Here is a 24,089-nt window from a genome sequence, read left to right on the forward strand (position 1 = left end):
CATCGTTGTCTTAAAAACAGTGCATTGTTTGTTTTGTTTTGCTACAAAAACAGATGTAAACATTCTTTATGTACTAGAAGTCCCTTAACAGATCAAAAGTTTTAAAGTTCACAAAAATTAAAAATGAAAACAAAATAAAAAACAGGACAAAATATTGCCAAAAATAATGGCAATAAAGTTTGAATGATAAGTTTGCTGAACATCCCCAGACATTGCATATTGGGTAACATTTTTAGTAAAAGTAGATTTAAATGACACAGTTAATGGAGATCATGCGTCTTTCTTTGAAATAAGGACAAAAAGAATAAAAAACAGCCAACTCCTTGACCTACGCTTCAACTACTTCGGTAATTATATTGCACAAACAACCTGCAGCTTTATTTGAGAATCTTATGAGAAATAGATAGCTGGCTTGTCAGTTTAAATTAATCTACGTATAGATTAATGATTAAACAGATCTACTGAATGTAAAGGTTTATTTTTGCAGTTACTGGCAATGTTTTTTATTCTCCACCATAATTGCATCACTTTTTACTTCTCTTCAAAATCGTACATTTCACTGAATATGTTTTATGTTCAATTTCTCAGTTTCAACATGAAATCCAATGTTGGTCCTAATTTCAAACCAGTTTTATTGGAGGTACCGTATCTAGTCGTATTATTATTTATGACATCAATTACACAATATGTAATGCCTCGAATGAAGACCAAAGCACTTGTAGTCTGTTCCTTGAGATGTGTGGCTCATCATTTGTAAAAGGTAGTGTGCATACATGGAAAATAAGCTGACAAGTTTGATAATACAGAACCACAGAGAAGCATGGTTCCTTCTTTGGAGACTAAAATTGAAAAGTTATTGCATGATGCCTAATATCAGTCACGTGTTTATACAAACTCTTGTCTTCTTACACAAAACTCGGATTTTTAAAGGATTGCCACGGGCCAGTAGGAGATTCTCTTGACTGGACGACCTTGAGTAAAAATATTCAAAAATAAATTCAGTACTCTAACCCCATCGCTTGAAAATCTGCAGTCTTAATTTTATGGAACGTATTATAATAATATGCATTGTCAGTTTCAGGCTAAAATACCAGACCTCATCATTTTGTATGATATAATAAATCATACAAAATATTGATTTATTATATTTATTTTCTGAATTATTTATTTGAATCAGCAATGCCAACTGTAAATTTGAGATGAAGGATTTATTAGTTTTATTTTCTGGATTCTTTATTTGAACCTGTGATGCTAATTGTACCTTTGAATAGAGGGAGCGAGAAAAAAAGCACAACTACTTTGAGAGCAAGTAAATTATTTGACTTCATAATTTAGACTAAAACACAGCTGACTGACAAAAGGGGGAAGAAGGTGTTGTGGTATTTTATACGCATGGAGGAAACCCCACACTGTCTTTGCCTGTGGGAACCGTGGGAACAAAACGACACCGTTTTTGAAACTGCGACATTTCGATTCTGTAGCATTCCTTGAAACTAGGAACATGAGAATCATGGAGAAGATCAATGTATCAATGTCTTCAAAAAAATGTATAATTAGCAGGCACCAAGTGGGTATTTTTTTTTCTTTTACATCTTTTGAATAAATATAAAAAATAGTTATTTCCTGATCCTTATCTTGTTCCTCTCTCTCTCTTTGATATCCAGCGAAGGATTCTCTTTTTTGTTTTCTAGCATCTAAGGCAGCGAGGCTGAAGAAGTCTCCATCAGTTTTGACAACAGGTAAGATAACCAACATCTCGTTCAACTGATTGAGGGGGTCTCGGAGAAAAAGAAACAAAAAAAAGGGGGAAAAAATACCTTTGAGAACTTTTTCTTAACTTCAGGATTTAAAATCTAATTATACTTCTTTTCTTATGAAGGTTTTCTGTAATATTTATGGTAAAAAAAATGTAACAGTTTCCATCCATTATAAAGGCAACAGATGTTCCAAAATTATGAAGATGCTATAATGTGCTACGTAAAGGTAACTTAAAAAAACAAAACTGAGCAATAAGACATAAAACACTGTAGGCAAGAATCTCTTAAGACTAGTTTATACAGTTAACCCAAAAAAGTTGATCAGTTTGATAAAAATGTTGGGTTTTGCTCCCTAATTTCTGAAGTCTCTCTAATACACTTAGTAACTTAAACACATGTAGACATTAAGAAAAGTTATAACCGAAAAAATAAAAAATAAAAGAAACACTTTGGCCTATTGCCAAACAAAAAAACAACACGCAATAAAAACATATATAGGAAGAACCAAAGAAAACAAGACACAACATGCTAAAAACACTTATCTCACCAAGCCTTTGATGTGTACAAATGATGTGTCACATGCTGTGATGAAGGCAGGTTGGTGTGCACGTGTGACCCCTGAGGACTAAGAAACTGAGCATTAGCATTCATTGTGTTTACATCATCATTTAGGGACGGAAAACCTTCGATCCTCACACACACACACACACACACACACACTGTAAATGCAGTAAAACAAACGCACATGTGCGCACGCAACCCCCTCCTCTGCTGTACCAGTTTTCGTTCTTGTTAGACGGCTTTTATCAACGTAACAAATCTCATTGAAGACACAAAAACAGGAGAAAAAAAAAGAACTAAAATAGACTAATTTTTATAGTACCATTTCCTTTAAAAAACAAAACATTGTTTTTTTTACCTTTACAAAACGACAAATAAGAAAATGTAGCAAATTGCATTTTCGATTAATGACGCCATCATGGTTCTTCTTCTTATTTCCATTATTATTATTATTCATATCATTAATATAAATGTCAAGCAGGTTAATAAATGGTTGTTCTATTTAGGCAGGCAGCCAGGCACATAGCTAGTATCATGGCACAGTGGAAAGTAAAAAATAAAGTCTTTTAGTTTGTTTTTCATCCAAACAGATGAAGACTTTAGACCAGTTTTAACAGTTTGACCTGGATTCAAGCAGTTTCAAAAAGGGGTTAGGACTAGTTTTCAGCCACCGTGTAGATTTTGCATTGATCCAGGATCAGTTTGAGAAACAGCATGGGATAAAGTGAAGGAAACTGGTCAATTTCGTACCAACTGAACCGCAGATAAGCCCTAGCTGGTTTCAAGCAAACCAGTTTGAAAATACTCAAAACAGAGTGTTTTTTTTTCTTCTTTTTTTTTTGGTTTTTGAGATCCACTTGAGAGGAAAAATAAACATGTTCTGGGCAAAAGCGCAGCAGTTCACACCAGATCTCATCTGGCTGTTCTGAAATAAGAAGGGTAAATGCAGCAGATGAAATCAACGCAGCAAAGTTCAAGTGTTATACTTTGAGTTGTTTTTTTTGTTTTGTTTTTGCTCTTGTTTGATGGCTATGTTAGTCCAGCCTCCGATCCTCCTATGTGAATGCGCGCAGATCGGCTGTTTCTGAAAAGTGATTTCAGCTGGATGCCAGCACCCTGTTGACTCCCTGCCACAAATCTGTCAGGTAAGCCGTAACTCACCGGAGGATTCAGGCCGTTTCTCCCCTTGCCCAGCCGTAGTTCACCTGGGTCCTGCAATATATTTCTCTGAGCCTTTGACAGTGGGAGTGCTTTGTAAGGTACGCCCATTAGGAAATGAGCATACCTTCAGGAACATAGAGCCTAATACTCCAATAACATGTTATTAATGTTTTGCGAGTCATTTAATTTCCATCAGTGAGCCCATCTAGCTTTGCAGATTCTGCCACAGTTGTTATCTCCGGGGATTTCTGATCATCCAACGACGCTTTCCCACATAATTCCTTACTTTTTTCTTGCTCTTTTTCAACTTCTTGCATACTTCCACTGTCTGTATCTTTCTTTTCTTGGCCATCGTGATCTGTACTCATGACTTCATCATCTTCGCTTGTGATCCCTCCATCTTTCGGTGCAGGTGTCTGACTTTGACACTCCGGTGCTGCCATTACATGGAGACTTTTGCCGTCTGGTGTGTGATCCTTCTGTTGCTGCTGCGGCGGCGGCAGCGTTTTGTGTAAGCCCCTCTGTATGTGCGTGGTGAAGTCATAGCGGTCCGCGCATACGTGGAGGCAAAACCCGCACTGGTATGGTTCCTTGTCGCCATGGCAGCTCATGTGCAGGGCGTACATGACCTCGTCCAGGAAGTAGATGCCACAGTGAGTGCAGCGGTTGGCGAGGTCGTCCTGTGTGGCTGCGTCTGCCTTCGAGCAGTTCGACACGATACTCGACTCACGTTTTCCTTCCTCCGCCATCTCTTCGCGCTCCTTCTCACCTTTCCAGTTTCCCATCGAGGTCTCACTTTGGGGCGACTCCTTCCTTTTTCTTTCTGAACCGTTCGACACATACATATTTGCGCTGCTCGTGTCTCGTTGCCTTATCGCGAGATCCAAAGGAGTGTCGTTCTCCGGTGACACAGAAGATAACGTTTGGGCGTGATGAGGAGGCGGAGGAGGGTAGTGAGAAGGGGCTGGGGGAGGCGGCAGAGGGGAGTAAGGGGAAGCACAGTAAGGCACCGTGTAGCTTTGCTGGTGATACTGTACAGGGGTCACCATGGTTCCGAGATGATGGGCGTTATTTCCAATCCCACTGGGGCTACTCAGATTACTGATGCTACCAGGGACCCCAGAGGTGGCTGCCATCTTATACTTGGTCCAAAATCTGAGCCAATCAGATTCAGGTGTCAAATCAGGTGACAGGGTCAATGGAAGAGGTAATGGCAAAAGCGGATATTGATATTTTTCAATTGGCGAACCTGGAGGAGAGTAGCTAGAGGGTTTAGACGGACGCATGTACTTTTCAATTGGGCTTCCCCTCTCTGATCCTCCTCCTTTCCCCACTTCTAGCTTTGACGTTAATCCCCCATCTGTGATGCCCCCGTTGCTCTCGGCCACCATGGCTGGGGTAGGATGCGAGGGAAGGAGGAGGGGAGGCATGCGCCTGTGGATCTCAAGAGTCTGATTGGCTAAGAAGGCTTGAGTGGACCGCGGGGAGCGTGAGCGCGGAGAAGGCTGCTGGCTTTTCACTGACGGGCAGCTCCTGGTGTCCAACTCCTCACCGTTCAGGCGCTCCTCGCTGGTGATTCGCTGCTGTTTTGGGGCCGGGTTCTCGGACGACAAAGTGTCGGGGTTCAAGCGCTTTCGGGTCCGCCGTCGAATGATTTGCTCGCCATTGTTCTGCTTGATGATGTTCAGGGGCCTCGGAGTCTACAAATAAAGAGAGACACACAGGAATATTACTGAGTCCCCCTGCTCTGTCATGCGAGTAATGCTGCTGATTTGACTAATACATGTCAAGTGTACATACACCAGCTATACTTGACTATAATAACATTTAATAAATAACTTATTCAATGATTGAGAGGCTTCTGTGAGTGTCGATGGTGTAATCAAATCAAACTGATCAATCAAGACAGCATATCTTTTTCGTTGTTGAAAATGTCATTAGATGTTAGAAACCTGTAATTTTGTTTTACATAATTCTTTCAGACCAACATAACCACCGCCTCTGAAAGCTGTACTTCTTGCCCTAAACACAAGGGGGCACACTCACATCTTCTGTCATCTCAGTTTGCCCCCAGGACACAAGCTTAACTCTACTTTGAGAAGTGCATCCCACACTCATAAGGGTCAAACTGCAAATTACATTAGTCAAGGCAAATTAAAAAAATACATTTACAAAATACAAATTGAGAAAAGGAGAACATCACAGGCGTGCAGAATTTTGTAGAGTAAAAATTGCACAGTTGCTAAGAATTTAATCAGTTCTTTTTCCAGTAGTCAAAAGCATTTCTGAACACATGCTCCTCCATTTTCTCCTCATAAACTGCTGAAGCTAATCATTGGTGCATACTTAGTTATTTATGACAAAAACTACATCAGTGCAACAAACGTCAAAACCTCAGGTTTATTTAAAATTGACTCTTTATAAACTTTTTAAAAAACATGTGCATTGGCATTCTCGCCCGAATCAAGACCTTGAACAAGTATTTTGTAGTATGAATTTTAGTGCGAATTTTATAAATCTACAGACAGAATTATCTTCTATTTTTTCCCCTCACCAAATAACTCAAACTTAGCCGGATTGGATGGGGAACATTTGCGATCAACAGTACTGGCAAATGCTTTTGGTTGATTTTGGGCCTGAACTTTGACTAGGCAATTCTAACTAATGAACATTCTTTGATCTAAGCCATTGCATTGTAACTCGGACTCTATATTTATGGTTGTTTTCCTGGTGGAAGGTGAATCTCTGAAGATGAAGCTCTCAAGTTTTTTTTTCAGCTTCTAACAAGTTTTCTTGTTAGAAAATAATGTGCTAATTGGCATGTCTACACTGTTTTAACAATTTAACTTACTGAAACTTGCAGAAATCCTGATGTGAAAAGCCCTGGATTTGCAAAAGTCTGTCTCACTCAGTTAGTTCAGGGGGAGGGGGGGGATGCATGTTTGGCTTGTAGTCTAGTTGATCTTGCAATTGTTAAAATAAACAATAACTTCAGTCATAAAAAAATGCAAAGGTCCTCAGTTTAATTTTTCTAGTAAAAAGAAGAATATCTTATTAAGCTGTCCTAGCCAAAAGTCCACAATGCCTTTTTGCATTATTTATTTTTTTACAGTGTACTTCAGCAAAATGCAAAGCGTCTCCACTGTTAACAGAGGAACTGTCCCTCTGAAGATTTTATACACAATTTAGAAGTCTGAATCAATATCCTAAACAAGATTACACCACTGGGAGAAGTGGCAGCCTAAACACTGCCTAAATTATAACACAGACATTTCTCTAATTCTCTATAGTTTTCCTGTTTGTTTTTCTTTCACGAGAGACGTAAACAAGGGGGGGAAGATAAATCACAAGTGGGAAGCGGCAAGTTGAGGAACCACAGGAGAAAGAGGCCAGGAACAAAGAGGAAGAAAGAAGAAAGCGAAGCAAGAGAGAACCGCTTCCAGACTGCGGAGCTGGGATTTGAATCAGCTGACAGTAGAAGCTGACAGAAACAACTAATACTGGAAGACTAATCGATTTGTCGGCGGTCTGATGATGGACGCAGTTTTCCCACAATGCGATGCACAGGGGAAATTACAGACGAATTATTCTATGATGGTGCAAGAACTTGATGGCAACAGAGCTTTGTAAGCGTGACAGGTTATAAAAAAATTAAAGCTGCAGTCTGAGTGACAGGTCTATAAGTCAGTATTTGGTATGACATGGTGGTTCAAACTACTGCAACCAAACAGAATTTCATTACATGGGACCACATAATGACAAGAAAGGATCCGTGATGTTGCCAAATATCACATGACTTTCTTCTTTGCTACCTGCTTCACTCCGAAGCTATTTTTTGCCAATTTGCTGACTTTTTTTGTAAAAGTAAATATACACAATAAACATTTAAGTGTATTTTATTGGGACTTTAGGTGAACAGTCAACACAAACTAGTGCATTATATTGAAGTGGACGATATCTGTAGTCACCCCCCATCTTTACTCTAATCTGCAAACTCAAAAGCAAACAAAAACAAACAAACAAACAAAAACTTAATAACTAACCCAATTAGTAAACAGTCCCACCTCAGTGACTTCATATCAGTATAACTCAAGCAATATGGGACAATCCTGGAACAAATCATGTTAGAGTTTCACTTCCAATGGATCAATAGCCCTAAAGGTAAAACTAGAGGTACAGTTAAATTGTTTAAATGTGTTAAAATGGTGCAGTCAAAGTCCCGATCTAGAATGAATTGATCCTCTGTTGCAAGGCGTGGAAAGTAATGAGCACTGATGATCTCTGTTTAATTTGACCGAGTTTGAGCAATTGTACCCAAGTATGATGAATAAAACCTTCAGCATGTACATGTGCAAAGCTGATAGGGATTTATCCCAAAGAACTTCAGCTACAACTGCAGACAACCTTGGTTCAATCCTCCAATGTATTGACTAAAGGGTCTGAGTACAAGCAAGCCACACTTCTCAGATTTTTATTTTAAAAACTAATTTTTGACATAAAGTTGCCCGCAGAATTACATAAATGCAGGCAAGTCACCTCATATGTTTCAGAAAGGAGGGTTACTTTCTGTAACCAACATATATTGTAAGTCTGAATTATTAACCTCATTGGTAAAGAAAGCTTAGTCATCATAGGAACTGCAGTTAAATTAAAGGGACATTTACATAATAAGGAAAATATTCAGTTCAGTTGTTGAGCTACTAATCCTGTAAATGCGAGATGTTCAAATCAAACAAGGCAGTTGTGATGTTTTGCACTTTCGTATAAATAGAGATAGATGGTATAATACCTAGGCTGACTTACTGCCAGTAGGCATAATTCTTGCTCTATTTATCAGTCCTTCCATCTGTTTCCATCTGTTCTTGAAATGTAGGATTCTGCATTTTCGCTTAATCTCTGCGACAGGCTCCATCTCTCACTCTTCAGTCGCCCCCTGCCCCTTCATTATCCTCGTGCTGCCTTTATCTTTTCCTCCATTTTTTCCCCTCCAACTTTATTTATCTTTCCACTCCTATTCTTACTCATCATTTCTCTCCATCTGCCCGTTTCCCCCTCTTTATTCATAACTCTCCCTTCCCCTCTCGGACTCTCAAGTGTTTTACTAGCTGCTATCCTCTCTAATAATGTGTGTAGAGCGTATAAAACTTTTATTATAGGATATAAAATATGGTTGTCGTGAGGACTGCCAAGAGTGGAGGGAGACGGGACGTGATTGGAGCAGCAGATGAGATGAACGGGTTGAACCAAGGACATCTTTGGGGGTAGGAAAGAGGAAACGATGCGGTAGCTTCTTTCCTCAGTGCCCTCTTCAGTGACTCGTCATCCCACTAACAGGCTTGTAGTATGGTCTACCCACTCATTCATTCATTAACAATGTTTATTTTCTTTATTTCGCTTCAAAGCATTTCCAATGTATTTTTACTGGGGATCCTACATGTAAATATTCTGATCCGAAACTCAACGTTTTCAAAGGAAGGAAGGAAGAAAGGAAGCTTCCTTCTTAGGGAAGAAGAATGAAACAAAGAAAACAGGAAGGACAGTCAGATACAGACAAGGGAATGAGCAAGAAAGGAAGGAGTAGTAGTAGGAACAGATGAAAGGACGCAAAGAAAGAAGTAAAGATGGGAAGAAGGGAGGTAGGCCACACAGATCGACGGAGGATACAAGACAGAGAAGGATACAAGACAAAAAGGCAACCCTTGAAGAGCAAAATAAAAGGAAGGTAAAAAGAAGAGCACAATGAAGGAAGGCAGGAAAGAAGAAAGTAAGGACACAAAGAAGGAGGTTAAGTAAAACATGAAAGAGGGAAAGAGGACAGATTATTTTATCTGATTGGGGATTAAGTTTGAAAAAAAAAAAAAAGATTGTCCAGACTCCTATTTTGTATTCACATATTCTTTCAAAGCCAGAAAATTCTTCAGTTCTAGACTTTTCCAACTCTCTAGAAAGCCTGTTTTAAAGTCAGGGCTACACACATTATAAAGTTTGGGGCCCTGTATAACTCTGATATTATTTGTAAAGTGCATAATTAGGCTGAATACCTTGAGAGGATGTCTGAATAAGCTTGATATCCTCAAGTCAACTAAAAATCAAGCTGGCTCTTTATCTCAGCTGAACTTCATGCGGTCTAATTAAATTTGGGATTTCCATCGACTTTCCCCAGGCTTTGATGGTAAACTCCATCCATTCCATCACATTTCCTACGCCGAGGAACTGGCTCGCTGCGACTGCCGAAAGGCTCCCCAAACTCCCGGCACTCGCCAAATTAACAATACATTTTTTTTTTTTCCCCCTCTGCTACAGTATTACTTTTTCACAGTGAGAGTCAAACAGATACTAAGCATTTAACTGCATTATGCACAATTTCATTTGCATCGCATGCTAATTGGCCACACAGGAAGAATAATAATTAGCGGACAAAGCCACCCTGCGTGCGCACTAAAACACAGCAGTCCATAAAATGGCAATGAACAACCTTTCCTTTATGAGTCTCATATGAGTGGATGGCAGTTCAGCCCTTCAAATTAATTTTCATCACTCAGACAAATTTCCTTTTACTTATTGCAAAAACTTTACTCCCGTATGATTTCCTCATAATATAAACTGTTTAGGAAATTTAATTCGTTGCAGTTATTACTTATCAAACAGGCAGTTTAAGCAATATTAGAGGCGGACAGGGGGACATTACAAAAAATGTATTAGGCAAAATGGTTCTTATGTAATTTTTTTTACACCATAGCAACTAAAGAAAATACTATTTCTCATTACAAATCTACGACAATATTTTGAATATGCAAAGAAATTGACTTCAGAGCTCCGAATTTAAACAAAAACAAAGCATATTTACCAAAATACAGCTCGTTGCTAAATTGAACAAATCATTTGGAGAAATTTTAAGGCTCACATTTAAATTTAATTCTTACATGAAATCTAAAGTATAACATTACTTTGATTTCAATCACATTTTTTTTTACTTTGCCTTACTTTGTGTTTTTCAGTTCTAGTATTTGACTAACATGCTAACATGACTAAGATTACTCTGCACATCAAATGAAGGCCTCAGCTGCCATCATGAACACTGCAGACAACGCAGATCAGTGGATTATTTGCACTTTCTTTCAGACATCTTGTCAATGCTCATAGGGACGGATTGCTGACAGTGAAACGAATAATGACACCCAGAGACAACTCTCTGGGGTTTTGAGGGCGTATTTCTTCACTATTTTCCTCTTAGTGGTCGATGACAAGTTTCATCTAAATATTTAAATTGTTTTCAACTTAAAACGCCATAAACCTTTCGTCTCACATTAGTCTGTCTGTGATAGACTAATCTGCACCCAGAAAGTGTTTGTGTCTGACTTACCGAATGCAGTTTTTGGTATAAACCACATGCGTTGCAGACGTAGCCTCCGTTTGCGTTTTTCCTCCAGAGCGACGTCTTGGTGGTCAGGCAGTTTGCACAGAAAACCCCACTGCCTCTGCGTCGCTGCAAAGAGACAGCATGATGTGCAGCATTAGCAACTTGATGTGAAACTTTCAAATGCGGGCAAACAAATATGGGAAGACATTATAAGTTATAACGAGAATGGAAGCGCAAACGGTGCCGACAATTTTTGCCTAATTTGAAATAATTCCCTTTTAATGGGCATGCCACAGATGACTGAACTGGCAGATGAGTTTATGAGACAGGCAGAGAGAACGACCACCTTGGCTTTGGGGCTGAAGAACGATGAGCTCTCTGTTGCCAATTTGACACAATACTGAACACATTCATCTTTTCCGCAAAAATAAACACAGTCTGAAAAGTTAAATAAGCTCATTCAATGGAATATGTTTGTGTCAAAAAAAAAGAAAAAAGAAGTGAATATGTGCGACTCTTGAGATCCTTCTGGGTTTGCTTCTTTTTTTTTTTTTTTCAAAGTGCTGCTTGCAAGATATGCAAATGAATGACTTAGACTTTCACCTTGCAGCAATAGAAAGTGTCGCCGAGAACTGCAGCGGGCCAATATTTGACTTTTGCTGTATGAGCGTATGCTTCTTCATATACACACCTCTGCAGTTCACGGCGCAGCGGTGCATACAAAAGCAGTGTGTGCAAAGAACGGCGTGAAGTGGTGGCGGTGGAGGGGGTGAAAAGGCCAATTGTTGTGGCAATGTGCTCCATCACAGTAATGAGCCAATCACAACGTTTCTCCATCCCATTAAGCCTCTGGCCCCACTCACCACCTTTATGACCCTGCGAGGACAGCATACCTCATCTTTCTCCTCTGTGACTCAGTTCCTCAGTCTCGCAAACCATTTCCTTCTCTCTTTCGGTTATTAAAATAAAATTTCATCATCGCACATCTCTTGTATTTATTTTCTCCTCTCCTCAGTCTTTCAAATCCTGCTCTCAGCCACGGAGAGATCTGCAACTGTTGTGCCAAAACGACACACAATAAAGTATTGCGTTGAAAGCTAACTTCCAATGGCAAACGATTACAAGCGTTTTTGACGCAATATGGTGGAAAATATGAATCAGGCTGGTCCCCATGAATATACAAGTAAACTGGGCTGTGGTGTGACACAAGCAGATGCAGGTAACCTTCAAGGCAGTAGCAAAGAAAGAGAGTAAATGTTAGCAAAATCAAGTATCTTAATCATTGACAGCATGCAGAATGATTTTTTTTAAGCAACAGCAGACCCAAAAAGAAGTTTTCTTCTTTCCCAAAAACTGTTCCTGCTCTCACTAGTGCTAACGTTTTGTCATATGGTGTTCATGACACAGCTGGGAGTTATGCATGACACAGAAAAAAATCTCAGAACATCCAGATATACTAGTTAAAAACACTGATGAGGGTCTCACTTCAACCAGGCTGTTGGTAATCTCAGAGCAGAGCTGCAGATGGAGCCACTTTGATCACCTCCACTTAACATCTGCTTGGTGCTGCCAGCTAAAAGCATAAGAGCCCAGTAGACGCTGCTCTGTTTGGGTTATTTATTTATTGGAATTTTTTTTACTGCGAGTGTCAAAACCCAATAAACCACTTTATGATACTTTTGGGATCCCACACATGCAAACATGCAGAATTACCCAACCGCTTCAGTCCAAAGTCATGTGCAAAACAAATTTCACCACCTAACATGGGACGTCATCTCTTTTGAAAGTACACAACAATTGGGACCACCCAAATTTGTACACACTACAAGCTGGCAAACGGACAAACAGACATGAAGATAATGGAAGTTTTTTTTTTTTTCTTAAGGATTGTTTTTGGCTCTTCATTCAGAGATGGTGAATTGACAGGAAGATGGGTTATGAAAGAGGAGGGAAAACATGCAGCAAAGGTCAAAGGACCAGAACTTGAAACTGTTACGGCTGGGTCGAGGATTAAGGCCTCAATATATGGCTTTGCGCCACACCCCGCAAATAAAAAAATTATTTAACAAAAAGATAAAACAGCACATTTTAAAATGTCAAATTCTAGGCTTAATGAGGCATTAAAATAGCTATATATATATATATATATATATATATATATATATATATATATATATATTTGATTGTGACAGTTTCAGTCCTCAGTAGAAAAATCCTATTTTCTTACCCACAACATAAATGTGGCAGTGATTAGTCACCCAAACTACAGAGAGCTGATTTACGTAGACAAGAATAATTAAAGGCAAACAACCTCAACAAATGTATTGATTTTTCTACACACATATGAACATTGTCTTCAACCCCTTATTTAAATGACAAACAGCCATCACTTAAATTGTATTTGGTTTTGCACATCCAGTTACAAATCTTCCAAGCCTTTTGCGCGCCACACAGGGTGAACATGATGAGGTCGAAAACCCCACGGCTGTGAGAAGATGCTCTCCTAAATACCACACGGCAAGGTTGGAGCGTTTGCGGTAGCTACTTCCTTGATTCTTTTGGCTCTTTTCAGTCTGGATTTGGACGGGAAATTTCTTGATTGCCCAATGACCTAATACATGCAATAAACAGCTGAGCTAATCTAATCAGACTCTTCGTGGAACATGTGCTTTATGACGACCTGAGATTGGACAGAAGGACACCTCCATGACCAAATCCTCGGCAGCACACCGAGCCAGAGCTTGTGTGTTCCTGCGAGTGCATGGGGAGCTCACCATACGGTCACCACATGTAAAGAGACAGAGCCAGGTGATTGATTGATGTATGCTTCCTGTGTGTATGTGCACAAGTGTATGTGTGACTAGTGTTGCAAGCCAAACAGTGCGTCTGTCATCAGAATTCGGTTTCCCTCCGAGTTCCTAAATCACTCGCATATGGCCCCACAGCTGCCCCTCGTTGCAACACACGTACACCTGAAAATATTTGCTTCCACCAGCTAATGAAGCAATGCTCGATTTGGATTTGAGGCCATGATTCAAGAAGTGTGTTAGGGGAAACATTCACTACCCTGAGCCTGGGCCAGAAAGATAGCACAATGTGTATAACTGTGAGGGTATGGTTCAAGTGTCAATTACACAGGAAAGGACAGTTTGCGCACATATTGGGTTCATGGTCTCCCAGCTTCCTTTTCAGTCAGCGGCTGGTTGGCTTGATATTTGTGGAAATGTAAAATGCTCAAATGCCTCAACGCACGTAATATTATGTAAACATGAAGTCTAATGCTCAGAACCGTACACCCTTGTCTTCATACGAGTCGACGAGGTTTCTGGGCAGGATGCACTGGTGCTAACTAGCAAACTGTGTGGGCATCTGTGTGTGTTTTGCTGATTTATTACCGATACCTGGCCTCTCCCACTCACCTCAGCCTCCCCAAAAAGGACTGACGATAATTACAGTTCAGAGGCTTAATGATTTCTATTTATCTGCGCCCTATAATCGTTTACGTGGCACCAACACAACGCCCTCTGACATACACATAAACATAGGGCAAGGTGTGCACACACACACACACGCACACACACCCACCCACACACACACATCCAGAAAGATAGATGCACAGTCAAAACCCAGAGGTGTTCAATGGTGACTAAAAGTACTGGAGTTATTCAAGCTAAAGCAAAGTCCCCAACTGAATCTAGAAAGTTGCTGGAGACAACTGAAGAAAGGACGAGTGATTTATGCAGCACTAAATTGTGGAGTTTCAAACATCTCTTTAAACACGATCCTGCTATTATATGGTGCAAATATAGTTTTTGGGTGTTAGAGTTTGCTCCAAAAGATAGAACAGCATCATCAGCTTTATGATGTGACAAATTAGAACAAGTTGTGGTGCTCAACACCAAGATGGTTGTTTTTTATTATAAAAAAAAAAAAAATCAAATGTTGGATGGGTGGACAAATGAATGGGGATACACATGGTAGGAATACACATTCAAAACATGTATCAATATTTCAAATAGTCATAACAGTTATTTCTCCTGAGGCTACAACACAGGAAAAAAAAAGTACTTTCTGCACTCCAAAAACAAAAAGTATGATTGGTACAGTTACTTTTATTGTTTGAAATAGTTCTTTCCTCTGCTGGTAAAGAAAACATTAACTTTTGGTTTGGAGAGTTATTAGATTTCATCGGGGTAAACAGGAGCTAGAAAGATGGAAGGATAATGGAGAAATAGATGGATGGGAGGATGGCGTGATAATGGAAGAATGAGCAGGCAAACACATGGATGGACAAATAGATGGATGGACGGAAAAAAACCAATGGCTATATCAAATTCCCAATTTTCCAGATTTCTACTGGTACCTTTAAAATCATGTGAGGAAGAGAGTAAACACTGAAAATCACAGATTGACATTACAAATCAAATCAAAATAGACAAGTCGGCAGCTTCTGCAGTTAGAAAACGACTGAAATCAGCCTCAATTAAGAGTACGAGGAGTTGCATATAAAACATTTGGCGGTTTAATAACTCCCAATCAGCTTGGTCAGTTTCTGCTCTAATGCACAAGCAGCTCTTAGCACAGTGGTTCTTAACCTTTTTTGAGGTACCGAACCCCCCAGTTGTATATGCGCATTCACAGAACCCTTCTTATTCCAACCTCTAAATTCTGATTTAGTAATGTAATTATATTAGCTGTGTAACCACCCCCACACCACTAGAGGCAGTACCAACCCCGAAAAGATGCGACTAAGGAGCAGATTTAGATTACAGAATTTGGTAAAAACTGTGAGCTTTGCTGAAGTAATTAAAGACACAAGTTCATATCCATGCTGAGAGGCAGAGGCTCCGCCGAACCCCTGAGACCGACTCACCCAACCCCTGGGGTTCGATCGAACCCAGGTTAAGAACCACTGTCTTAGCAGAAAGCCTTTGTGCCCAGTATGGTGTTCGATTTAATAAGCTACATGACCTTACTGGTGTTAGTCGGAGAAAATACGCTCACTGAAAAACGGGCTAGATTTCATCATTTCATATATCAAAACTTTTCTGATTTAACTTTTTTTTTTTTTTAAGAGTTTTGTGGTTCTGCTGGACTTGCTCAACTTTCTATGAAATGAGCATCTGCCCAAATTATTATTTTTTTATTCTCACCACATTTTGGGGCTGTTTGATGCGTCTTGATGGCTGTCCTCTTAAAATACTGCAATAAATTATGGAAATACCGTCATAAATAACTTAATTTGGAATGTTTATTCAGCACCAAACATATGGCACGACCGCACAGCGACTAAACACTTCAGCTGCGGCTCTGAGTCCACTTTAAGTTTCTCCCGAAGCCAAAAATTTACAGATGCTGAACCAAGTGTTTATACCGCTCGCTTTTTTTGGATCGTCACGCTGGAGCTGGCTGAAACAGATAAGCATCCGAGGGTTTAGGTCCTGTAGTAGAGTTGAGCCCTTCTAATGCATTTCACCATCTGCAAGGGATGTGTGGTAACGTCTTCAAGCAGTGCCAGTGCAGCTTCACTTGAAATAATTCATTAAAGAACAGCTATGCATGAGCTGCTTTACCTCTTAAGAGTTTATATCCTTTTAACTTTATGAACACTTTTAAAAGTATGTCAAGGTAGGAGTACGCATGAAAAAGGAAAATTTAATCCTTAAAGTTACGTGGCATAACATCGAGAGACAGAAGGAGAGAAAATGGTACTGGAGTCTAAATACATTTCTGAACAAAGTTTCCAAAATGAAATTACATTTAATTCGCTTACAGAGCAAGTCATCCCCTGCTTTTAACATACACAAACACACGCAAACACACTTGCACAGACACACTCATTAAATCAGCGATTATTTAATCAACCTAGAAGAGTAGCTGGAGGAATTAACTGAATTCCATTCTGCCAGGACCAATATCCTATACAATGGATCACACGCGCGCACTCGTCCCGTCTTACATTCAGGTGGAAATGTGAACAAGAAATAGAGCTGCGCAGGAGGATACAAGGATCATTTCAGATAAAGATTCAACAAATTAATCCTGTCTGTAACCTACACACACACACACACACGCACAGAGAGAGAGACACACCGAAAACCGACTGCAGTTAATGTAACAAGGACTCAGTCTGTCCACTTTCTGCGTTCCTGTGTGTCAGTCTATGTCTGCTTGCATATCATGCACACAGCTGCAGGAACCCACCCCGGCAATTCTTTTGTGCTCATTTAAGTGTCTTCTCCTTAATACCGTAATTGAGTTAAAGTTGAATGAATTCAAAAAGAAATGACTCCGAATTAATTTTGGTTGTCATTTTATCCAACGAGAAGCCAACAGGGAAAATACAAAAAACAAAAAGTAGATAAACTGTTCAAGATTCTCTTCAACTGCATCCTCCTTGAGGTGCTGATCATTTTAATTCTGCTGTAAAAGCTGTGATATTTCTTCACCGACGCATCTTTCAGTGAAGCAGCAATCAGGTGTAATCCAGATGTCGAATGGAGCAATCAGGTGCAACTTATTGCTCAGATTGTGTAAATATGACTCTGAAATGTGACTTTCCTGCTGCTCACTTCAAACAGTGCAGCAGTGATAATGAGACGCATCAAACATTACTTAAAGAGGGAAAATCATATTTTGGGAAGAAGAAGAATAAAAAAAAAAGACGCAAAAACAAACAGATTTATTGCTCTGAGCAAAGCAACCACTGAATTTAAATCTAAATTCAACTACTACCTCCTTTAAATTTGCTTTTCCAATATCAGGACAAGATTTCAAGCCAAAACAGTCATACTGAACAAGTTAGTAAACAAGGACCCCAGATTCCTGATTATTCCACATTAGGTCCAGCTTTTAAAGCATGTGGTCAAAGAACTTAGACCATAAAATTAATCACAAGACAATAAACAAGCCGAGTCGTATTTATGATCCATTTAAAATAATAGGAGGAAAGGACCACCCTTGTCATGAATAAACTTTTTTTTCTTTCTAAAACAATCTAGATTGCATAGTTACCATAGAGTTTTTTAAGGTCATCCTCAGTGATCATTACCAGCTGCAAGAAATGTGGAAAAGTAACAAGAGAAAGAGTTACAGCCTTGATAATCAGCTACTAACACTACCCGCTTCGGTCCTCAACGTCACGGTGCCAAAGAGAGGTGATGAAAACCCCCATCGTTGTCTTTTGAAAATGAGAATTGTAACATTTTCTTTCCAGACGGGTGCTTAAAGTCTGTATTTGCTGCTTAGTTTAGCAAATTATTTCGTTTTCTAATTAATGCGAAACCAGTAGAGTAATAAAAAGAACGGCCTTTGGAATACAGGTAATAGATTTGGTAAATGGACTGAATTCCAGCCACTCAACGCGCTTTGCACTAGAGACACATTCACCAAACCCCACGCCTAAATACACTCACATTCATACTTCCTACCCAGATTGATAGGCTAGAAATGAATCCACAACATTAGGATTTGCATGATGACTTTTCCACCCCCTCGGCCACAGTAATAGTAAATCTAAAACTGTGGCCACACCGTTTCCTTTGTCACTGGCTTATTTAAAAACACATCTAGAACCAAACATTAAGAAATGAAGTTCATTTTGTCAAACGTCAATCCCTTTCAGGTTAATGAGGCACATATCATTTTGATGAGTCTTTGTGTTATATGTTGCACATGTAAAACGATTAAGTGTGTAAAATTGCTGTGCCAGGACGGAGCATGAGTAAGTTTCTTTGACGTGAATTCAACTTTTTTTTAAATTTATTTATTTTTTATTCTCATAATTAACGATTGCCAAACCATCTCAGGTTGAAAATGTAACGGTCTGTACAAAGTCTAAGAGTTCCGCCTAGTGGTCCGGTGCTATTTTTAAACATACAGTATTTGTATTTTGTGCCTACACTGAGAAAACTAGTGTTGCCTTGATTCTTTCATGCACTTTTGAGAAATCCTTCAATCTCCCATGGCAACCATTCAGCTGTCCAAAATGCCTGGTTGGACCTGGCGCCACCTTCAAGGCGCAGCTCCTCCTCTGAGCGGCAGTGTCCAAGCCACCAAGCTTCCACCTCCCTCGCGGCTTCCCTCTCTCAGCTCCGTCCGATTCGCCAGCAGAAATTAGCAAACACCTGGTGAAACAGCGCATCTGCTGCGCTCCTTGTATGAGCTACTGCTCAGTGCAGTGCTGCTTAAAAACGCTGCTAAAAGGTTATTAGAGTAGCGATGTGATGCATTTCTGAAGGCGGAGATTCAGTAAGAGCAGAAATTTGTTAAAGAGACAGAAGCCCAATTTAAATAAGTGTTAAATGAGGAAGTATAATTTCTTTTACGTCATATTTGACATATTTTTATAACTGACCGTAACATAGTGACTTGATCAGACTGTAAAATGGCACTGTGTGCCTGGAAAACATAAGGAAAGCCATCTCTGTATTACAGAAAATGGCTTTACATTGTCAGTGATCAGTGTGAGTATGAAACAGGTGCAATATGAACTGAAGCATGGATGGTACAAAATGTCCCATGGCAAATGGATTCTTTTCACACACCCCAAAAAAATCCAGGTAGAAAAAGACCAAAGCTGAGTAAGAGAGACAGAAAAAAACTAGAATCAGGTGACAAAAAACCAGAATAACAAACAGGAATAATGAACAAATGATGATATTGAGGTATACACAAACAAATACAATTGTCAAGTGAAACTAGTGCGATGCACCACAGGACTGTCACACTGAGTGTTGTTCTATGAACATGTGTAAATGTTTAAAGTATATTTAAAAAAATAAATTTTTTTTTTAAAAAAACACCAGAAAAGGGTGATACCACCACACACACACAAAGTTTACACAAAAGGAGAGTAAGGTCAGTGCCCCTCACTTTCTCTCACTCACACAGTAATGTGGGCCACAGTGTGTGGCCTGCTTCCTTCTTTTCTTTCTTTGTGATCTCTCCTTTCCGGAGCTTGCCTCCCCCCCTCCAATTGCTGCCTTTCTTTTCCATCCTTCCTGTGCTTGGTTAATACAGTAGAAGCTACCTTTTGTGGCACAGTGAGGTCCTCTCTGTTTCTGTGACCTCAGCCAAGAGCCTTAAACAGACCGGGCCACACATACACAAGCACACATACCCATACAAAGAAGGAAAATCCTATTTTCAGTCAACTAATTTTGATAAACGATTGCAGATGCATCGACGTCACGGTGAGGCGGTGTGGGCTTGAGCCTGATAACCGGGTGAACAATGGGAAGGGGCCAGGAGAGAGGTGAAGAACCAGCAGAGAATAAAAGGAATTGGTTCCACATAGATCTCAGTTTTGATAAACTCTATCCATGCATGCATGTTATGAGTCCAGAGAGCCGGGCGCCACAAGCTGTGGTGTATGTTCTGCGCTGGTGTTCATGCAGGCATCTCTTCTGTGCAGTTGGATTTAACCAACTGATAACATATGCGTGCTTCTGTTTATCAAAAGATTTTTTTTTTTGCACTTTAAAGCTACCTTTCTGATAAGATAGGACGTGTTATACTGTGCATTTTTTCTCAAACAGAAGTCATGCTTGGAGTAGGGGGGATTTTTTTTCATTCTAATTCTACTCTTCTTTTTTCTTTAGTGGTTATCAACCTGTATTTACCAGTTTTGCTGGACAAAATGCATTTGATTTCTTCTCCCACTTCAAAAAAATACATTTCCTTCCTCTTGGATTCTGAAGAGCAGTAACCTAGTTCATGCTGACCAGTAAAAGCACCATGTCAGTGTTTGTATCTTTAAGCGTTTGCCTTTGAAATGGATGCCTGATTGTCAGCACGAGCACAAGTGTTTGTGTGTTAGTGACTAAGAGAGGAAGCGAAGAATCATGTGCGTTGCCATGGGAAGGCCCTGTAGGTTCAAATTAACCAACTTAGCTGCAGCACACACACACACACACACACGTAATAAACACTACCACACACATACAAGAGCACATAATTCAGTGTGGAAACCAGGACAGTGAGACCTTAAATCACCCCTCTGAAAAGGAGTGGAGAAGAGGAAAAAGGATACAGAGTGAAAGCAGAAGTTATCATAATGTGCATCCTTAATACCTGCTGTTTATCCAGAGGCTTTAAGTGCATTATTAGGTGTATTAGACTCTATTTTGTCGTTTATCTGAGAATGAGGCAGTGGGTTGATTCCCACACCATTCAGAGAGATGCACATGACACATTCAGATAATCCGTGCACAGAAAAAGCTGCATATTACCAACTGAAAATAAAACATACTGTCACTAGTTACAGTCACTCACATCAGGATTCATATGAAACTGATTTGTATTTACGCCTCTCTGCATTTTCATGATTTCATGCATTTTAAGTAAAGATCTGGCCCATTTCTCTTATCTGTCTTTCAGGAGAAAAAGACAAAAAAAACCTAAGGAAAATGTGTGTTTATCTTCATTAGTAAGGAAATAGATGCTCACCAAAACCTTCCTGTACGTGCAGCCAGAGAAAAAAATATATAATAAAAGGTTTAAAATCAACAGTGCAGCAAGAAAGACATAAAAGAAAACTAAAAGGAGGCATCCATGTTGTATTCTAATTTGCTTAGTTTTTCACTCAAGACGAGTGGACCGCTTGCAGTCATAAGCAGGTATAGATGATGAATTGACTAAAAAGTGTATAAACTGTCAAACAGATTCGTGGTTTGTCTGTGTAGCAGCCAGAAGTGTTTATGTAAAAATGCATATAGCAAGTTTAGTCTGAAATAATAATAAATAAAAAAAAAAATGTTTAGTCAAAGACAACAAGGCTGAAAAGTTTATTCATCTAGACCAATTTCTGTGTCTGTCTGGCTCAGTCCGGTGGCAAATTGCATATTTTTCTGCTTTAGATAATCGTGTGTGTGTGTGTGTGTGCGCGTGTGTGTGCGTATGCGTGCGTGTGTGAGTGCAGGGGTCAGAGGTCATAGCAGTGAGAAATGAGCAACACTTAATGGGCACAAGGTTCAAGGTGAACACTGAGCGGAGAGAAGCACAGCGAAACACACAGAGCAGGATCCGCTGCCAGTTTGGTCAGACCTGGTGCTGAATTCAGTAACAAGTCTCGCAGCTCGAGTCCAGGTGTTGAAATTTAAGGTGAACGACTGAACTGAATGCAGAACAAAATGTCGGATACGGCAAGAATCATCTGACCCCAGCGGGAAATGTGTGTACAAGTGGTGATCCAACAAATATGTTTAGTATTTGTAGAAAAAAAAAAAAACAGGCAAATACATGTTTAGAAATAGCTGTGTAATTGCCTTCTTAACGGAGGGAGCAGTTCCCCTCCGTCTGAGTATTTATCACAGCTGATATGCTCCAGGCTGGATCAGTAGGTGCCGCTGAGCGTACACGAGTCCACGAGACATTCTCCTGTGATGGTTAACGAGGGAAAACACTCATCATTTGCTAAGACACAAGATAATAGGAGAAAATTAGGACCACACTTAGCTGGGTCCTCACATGTTTTTTTTTTTTTCGTCCCTCCCTCAAAAAATTGTTAAAGTAACAAAACGAGATAGTGATAACACATAAGTTAAAGTGATATGAGGATTGGAAAGTCCATAAAGTTTCCCGCTTACAACGCACGGTGTTTCAAAGCCCTCCGCTGGATTTTCAGTTCGAAACAGGTTTTCACAAAACAGATGATGAAATTTACTCGCAGCATCATGGCTGTTAGACTGCCGGAACCGTGGCTCCTTGAAGCTAAAATGAAATAATAATTTTTCACCCTGTTCACCCCTGTTCAGACATCGCCAACATCTGTCTGTTCTCTGACAGCTCAATCTTAATCTATCCATCGAGTTTTTGATCCATACTTTAGACGCCTGCTGGATGAAATTGTTGCTAGGAGGACAAGTGCCAATAATAAAGTGTGTCTGAAATTACTAAAATACCATGTGACCTTTAAGCATCATTAGTGTGGAACTGACGAGCCTTTCCTTAAGCAACAACGAACATGAGGCAACTCTCAGCAACCCTCCGGTATATTTCACGGTGCTGCCAACTGTACTCCGACATTGTCCCTCAGCATATCAATAATGGAAAAGTGTGTTTGTTGAAACCTTTATACGATGCATTACATTTGAGGCAGCAAAGTGAGCTTGCAATGCTCCGGACAAAACCGCTTTAGTATTTATAGTGGGGGGAGACAAGGAGCTGGCACAGCCGCACTTGTTGCTGTGAGGAAAACAACGGCTGCTTATAAAATGTTCACCATCTGTGAGTCTATAAACATAAACACACAGAAAAAGTAGCTATGCGCCATAAAAGTAGCAGTTGTGCATCATTTTGCTAAATAAAAGCTGGTTGTAAGTCTCTTGCTGAACACAGGTGTGCTGTGTTCGCTTCTGACAAACAGGAAGTGCAACCAACCGAGGAAATCCAATGTCTGACAACAAAATGGACAACGTGATCTAAAAAGCTAGGAAGCTCGAGTTGGTGCAATTTGTTTTTTTGTTTTTTTTACTTTAACTTTGGACTGCTGAGTAGGTAAACTTACTGGTAGAAAATGGAAAACAACCTGGAAGAAACAACAAGCTGTATTTGTTGCGTCTGCATTTGTTCCAGATCACATCCTATTTAGCGTTAGACATGTGGATTTTACTGCCACCTATTGGCTCGCAAAAGGGTCCTGATGTGTATTTTTTTTTTTTTTTTTACCAGATTACAAAAATTATATCCAAGATAGTGTATGTTTACGTAATATTGTTAGCAGCATTTTATAGTGGCTTTTAAGCTGTCGCTGTTTTTGTACTTAAGAGGCAAACAAGTCTTACACAAAAAACACGGAGGAATCCATCTAGTATGAATGAAAAGCTATTCTACCCACTCAGTTGATTTCTTTTAAGACACAGTCATGCAAATCCCTTTCCCTTACCTGCATTTTTTTTCAAGGATTGTATAGCTTTTCTACTCAGTAGTAAAGCCTAGAAAGATTATGCAGTGAGGTTGAAAAAATAATCAGTCGAAATTTTACTCCAAATCCGAGTCCAATTTAGGGGTTCATGTTGTTCCAGGAACAGAAGAGTTATATTTTGGAGCGGTGGTCCTCAACTGGGTTTGAATTATTCATTTTTACACTGACAAGCTCAATTTATTGAAAACAAAAACACTTCCAAAAGTCAGAAATCTTTTAAAACAGACTTAATTATTTTACGCTAAGACATGACAAATATGTCAAGCTCCTGACTATTGCAAAATTTATTAAGAATAAGACTATATATATGAATCTATGCTTTTTT

At 39.6% G+C, this 24,089-nt stretch overlaps 1 protein-coding gene across 4 annotated transcripts in view; it reads right to left on the reverse strand.

The window, feature by feature from the left end:
• Positions 1-1,593: 1,593 nt before the first annotated feature.
• trps1 (trichorhinophalangeal syndrome I) overlaps positions 1,594-24,089 on the reverse strand; it is a 127,332-nt gene continuing 104,836 nt past the window's right edge. For all 4 annotated transcript variants that reach the window (XM_008422120.3, XM_008422124.3, XM_008422125.3 and 1 more), the window contains 2 exons: positions 10,843-10,965; positions 1,594-5,179 (listed from right to left, as the gene is read on the reverse strand). In XM_008422120.3, the coding sequence (XP_008420342.1) occupies positions 3,662-5,179; positions 10,843-10,965 (1,641 nt within the window). In that variant the 3' untranslated portion in view covers positions 1,594-3,661. The remainder of the gene's footprint in view (positions 5,180-10,842; positions 10,966-24,089) is intronic.

This window comes from Poecilia reticulata, chromosome 11, assembly GCF_904066995.2.
Source record: "Poecilia reticulata chromosome 11, P_reticulata-male-v2, whole genome shotgun sequence".
NCBI classification, from domain to species: domain Eukaryota; kingdom Metazoa; phylum Chordata; class Actinopteri; order Cyprinodontiformes; family Poeciliidae; genus Poecilia; species Poecilia reticulata.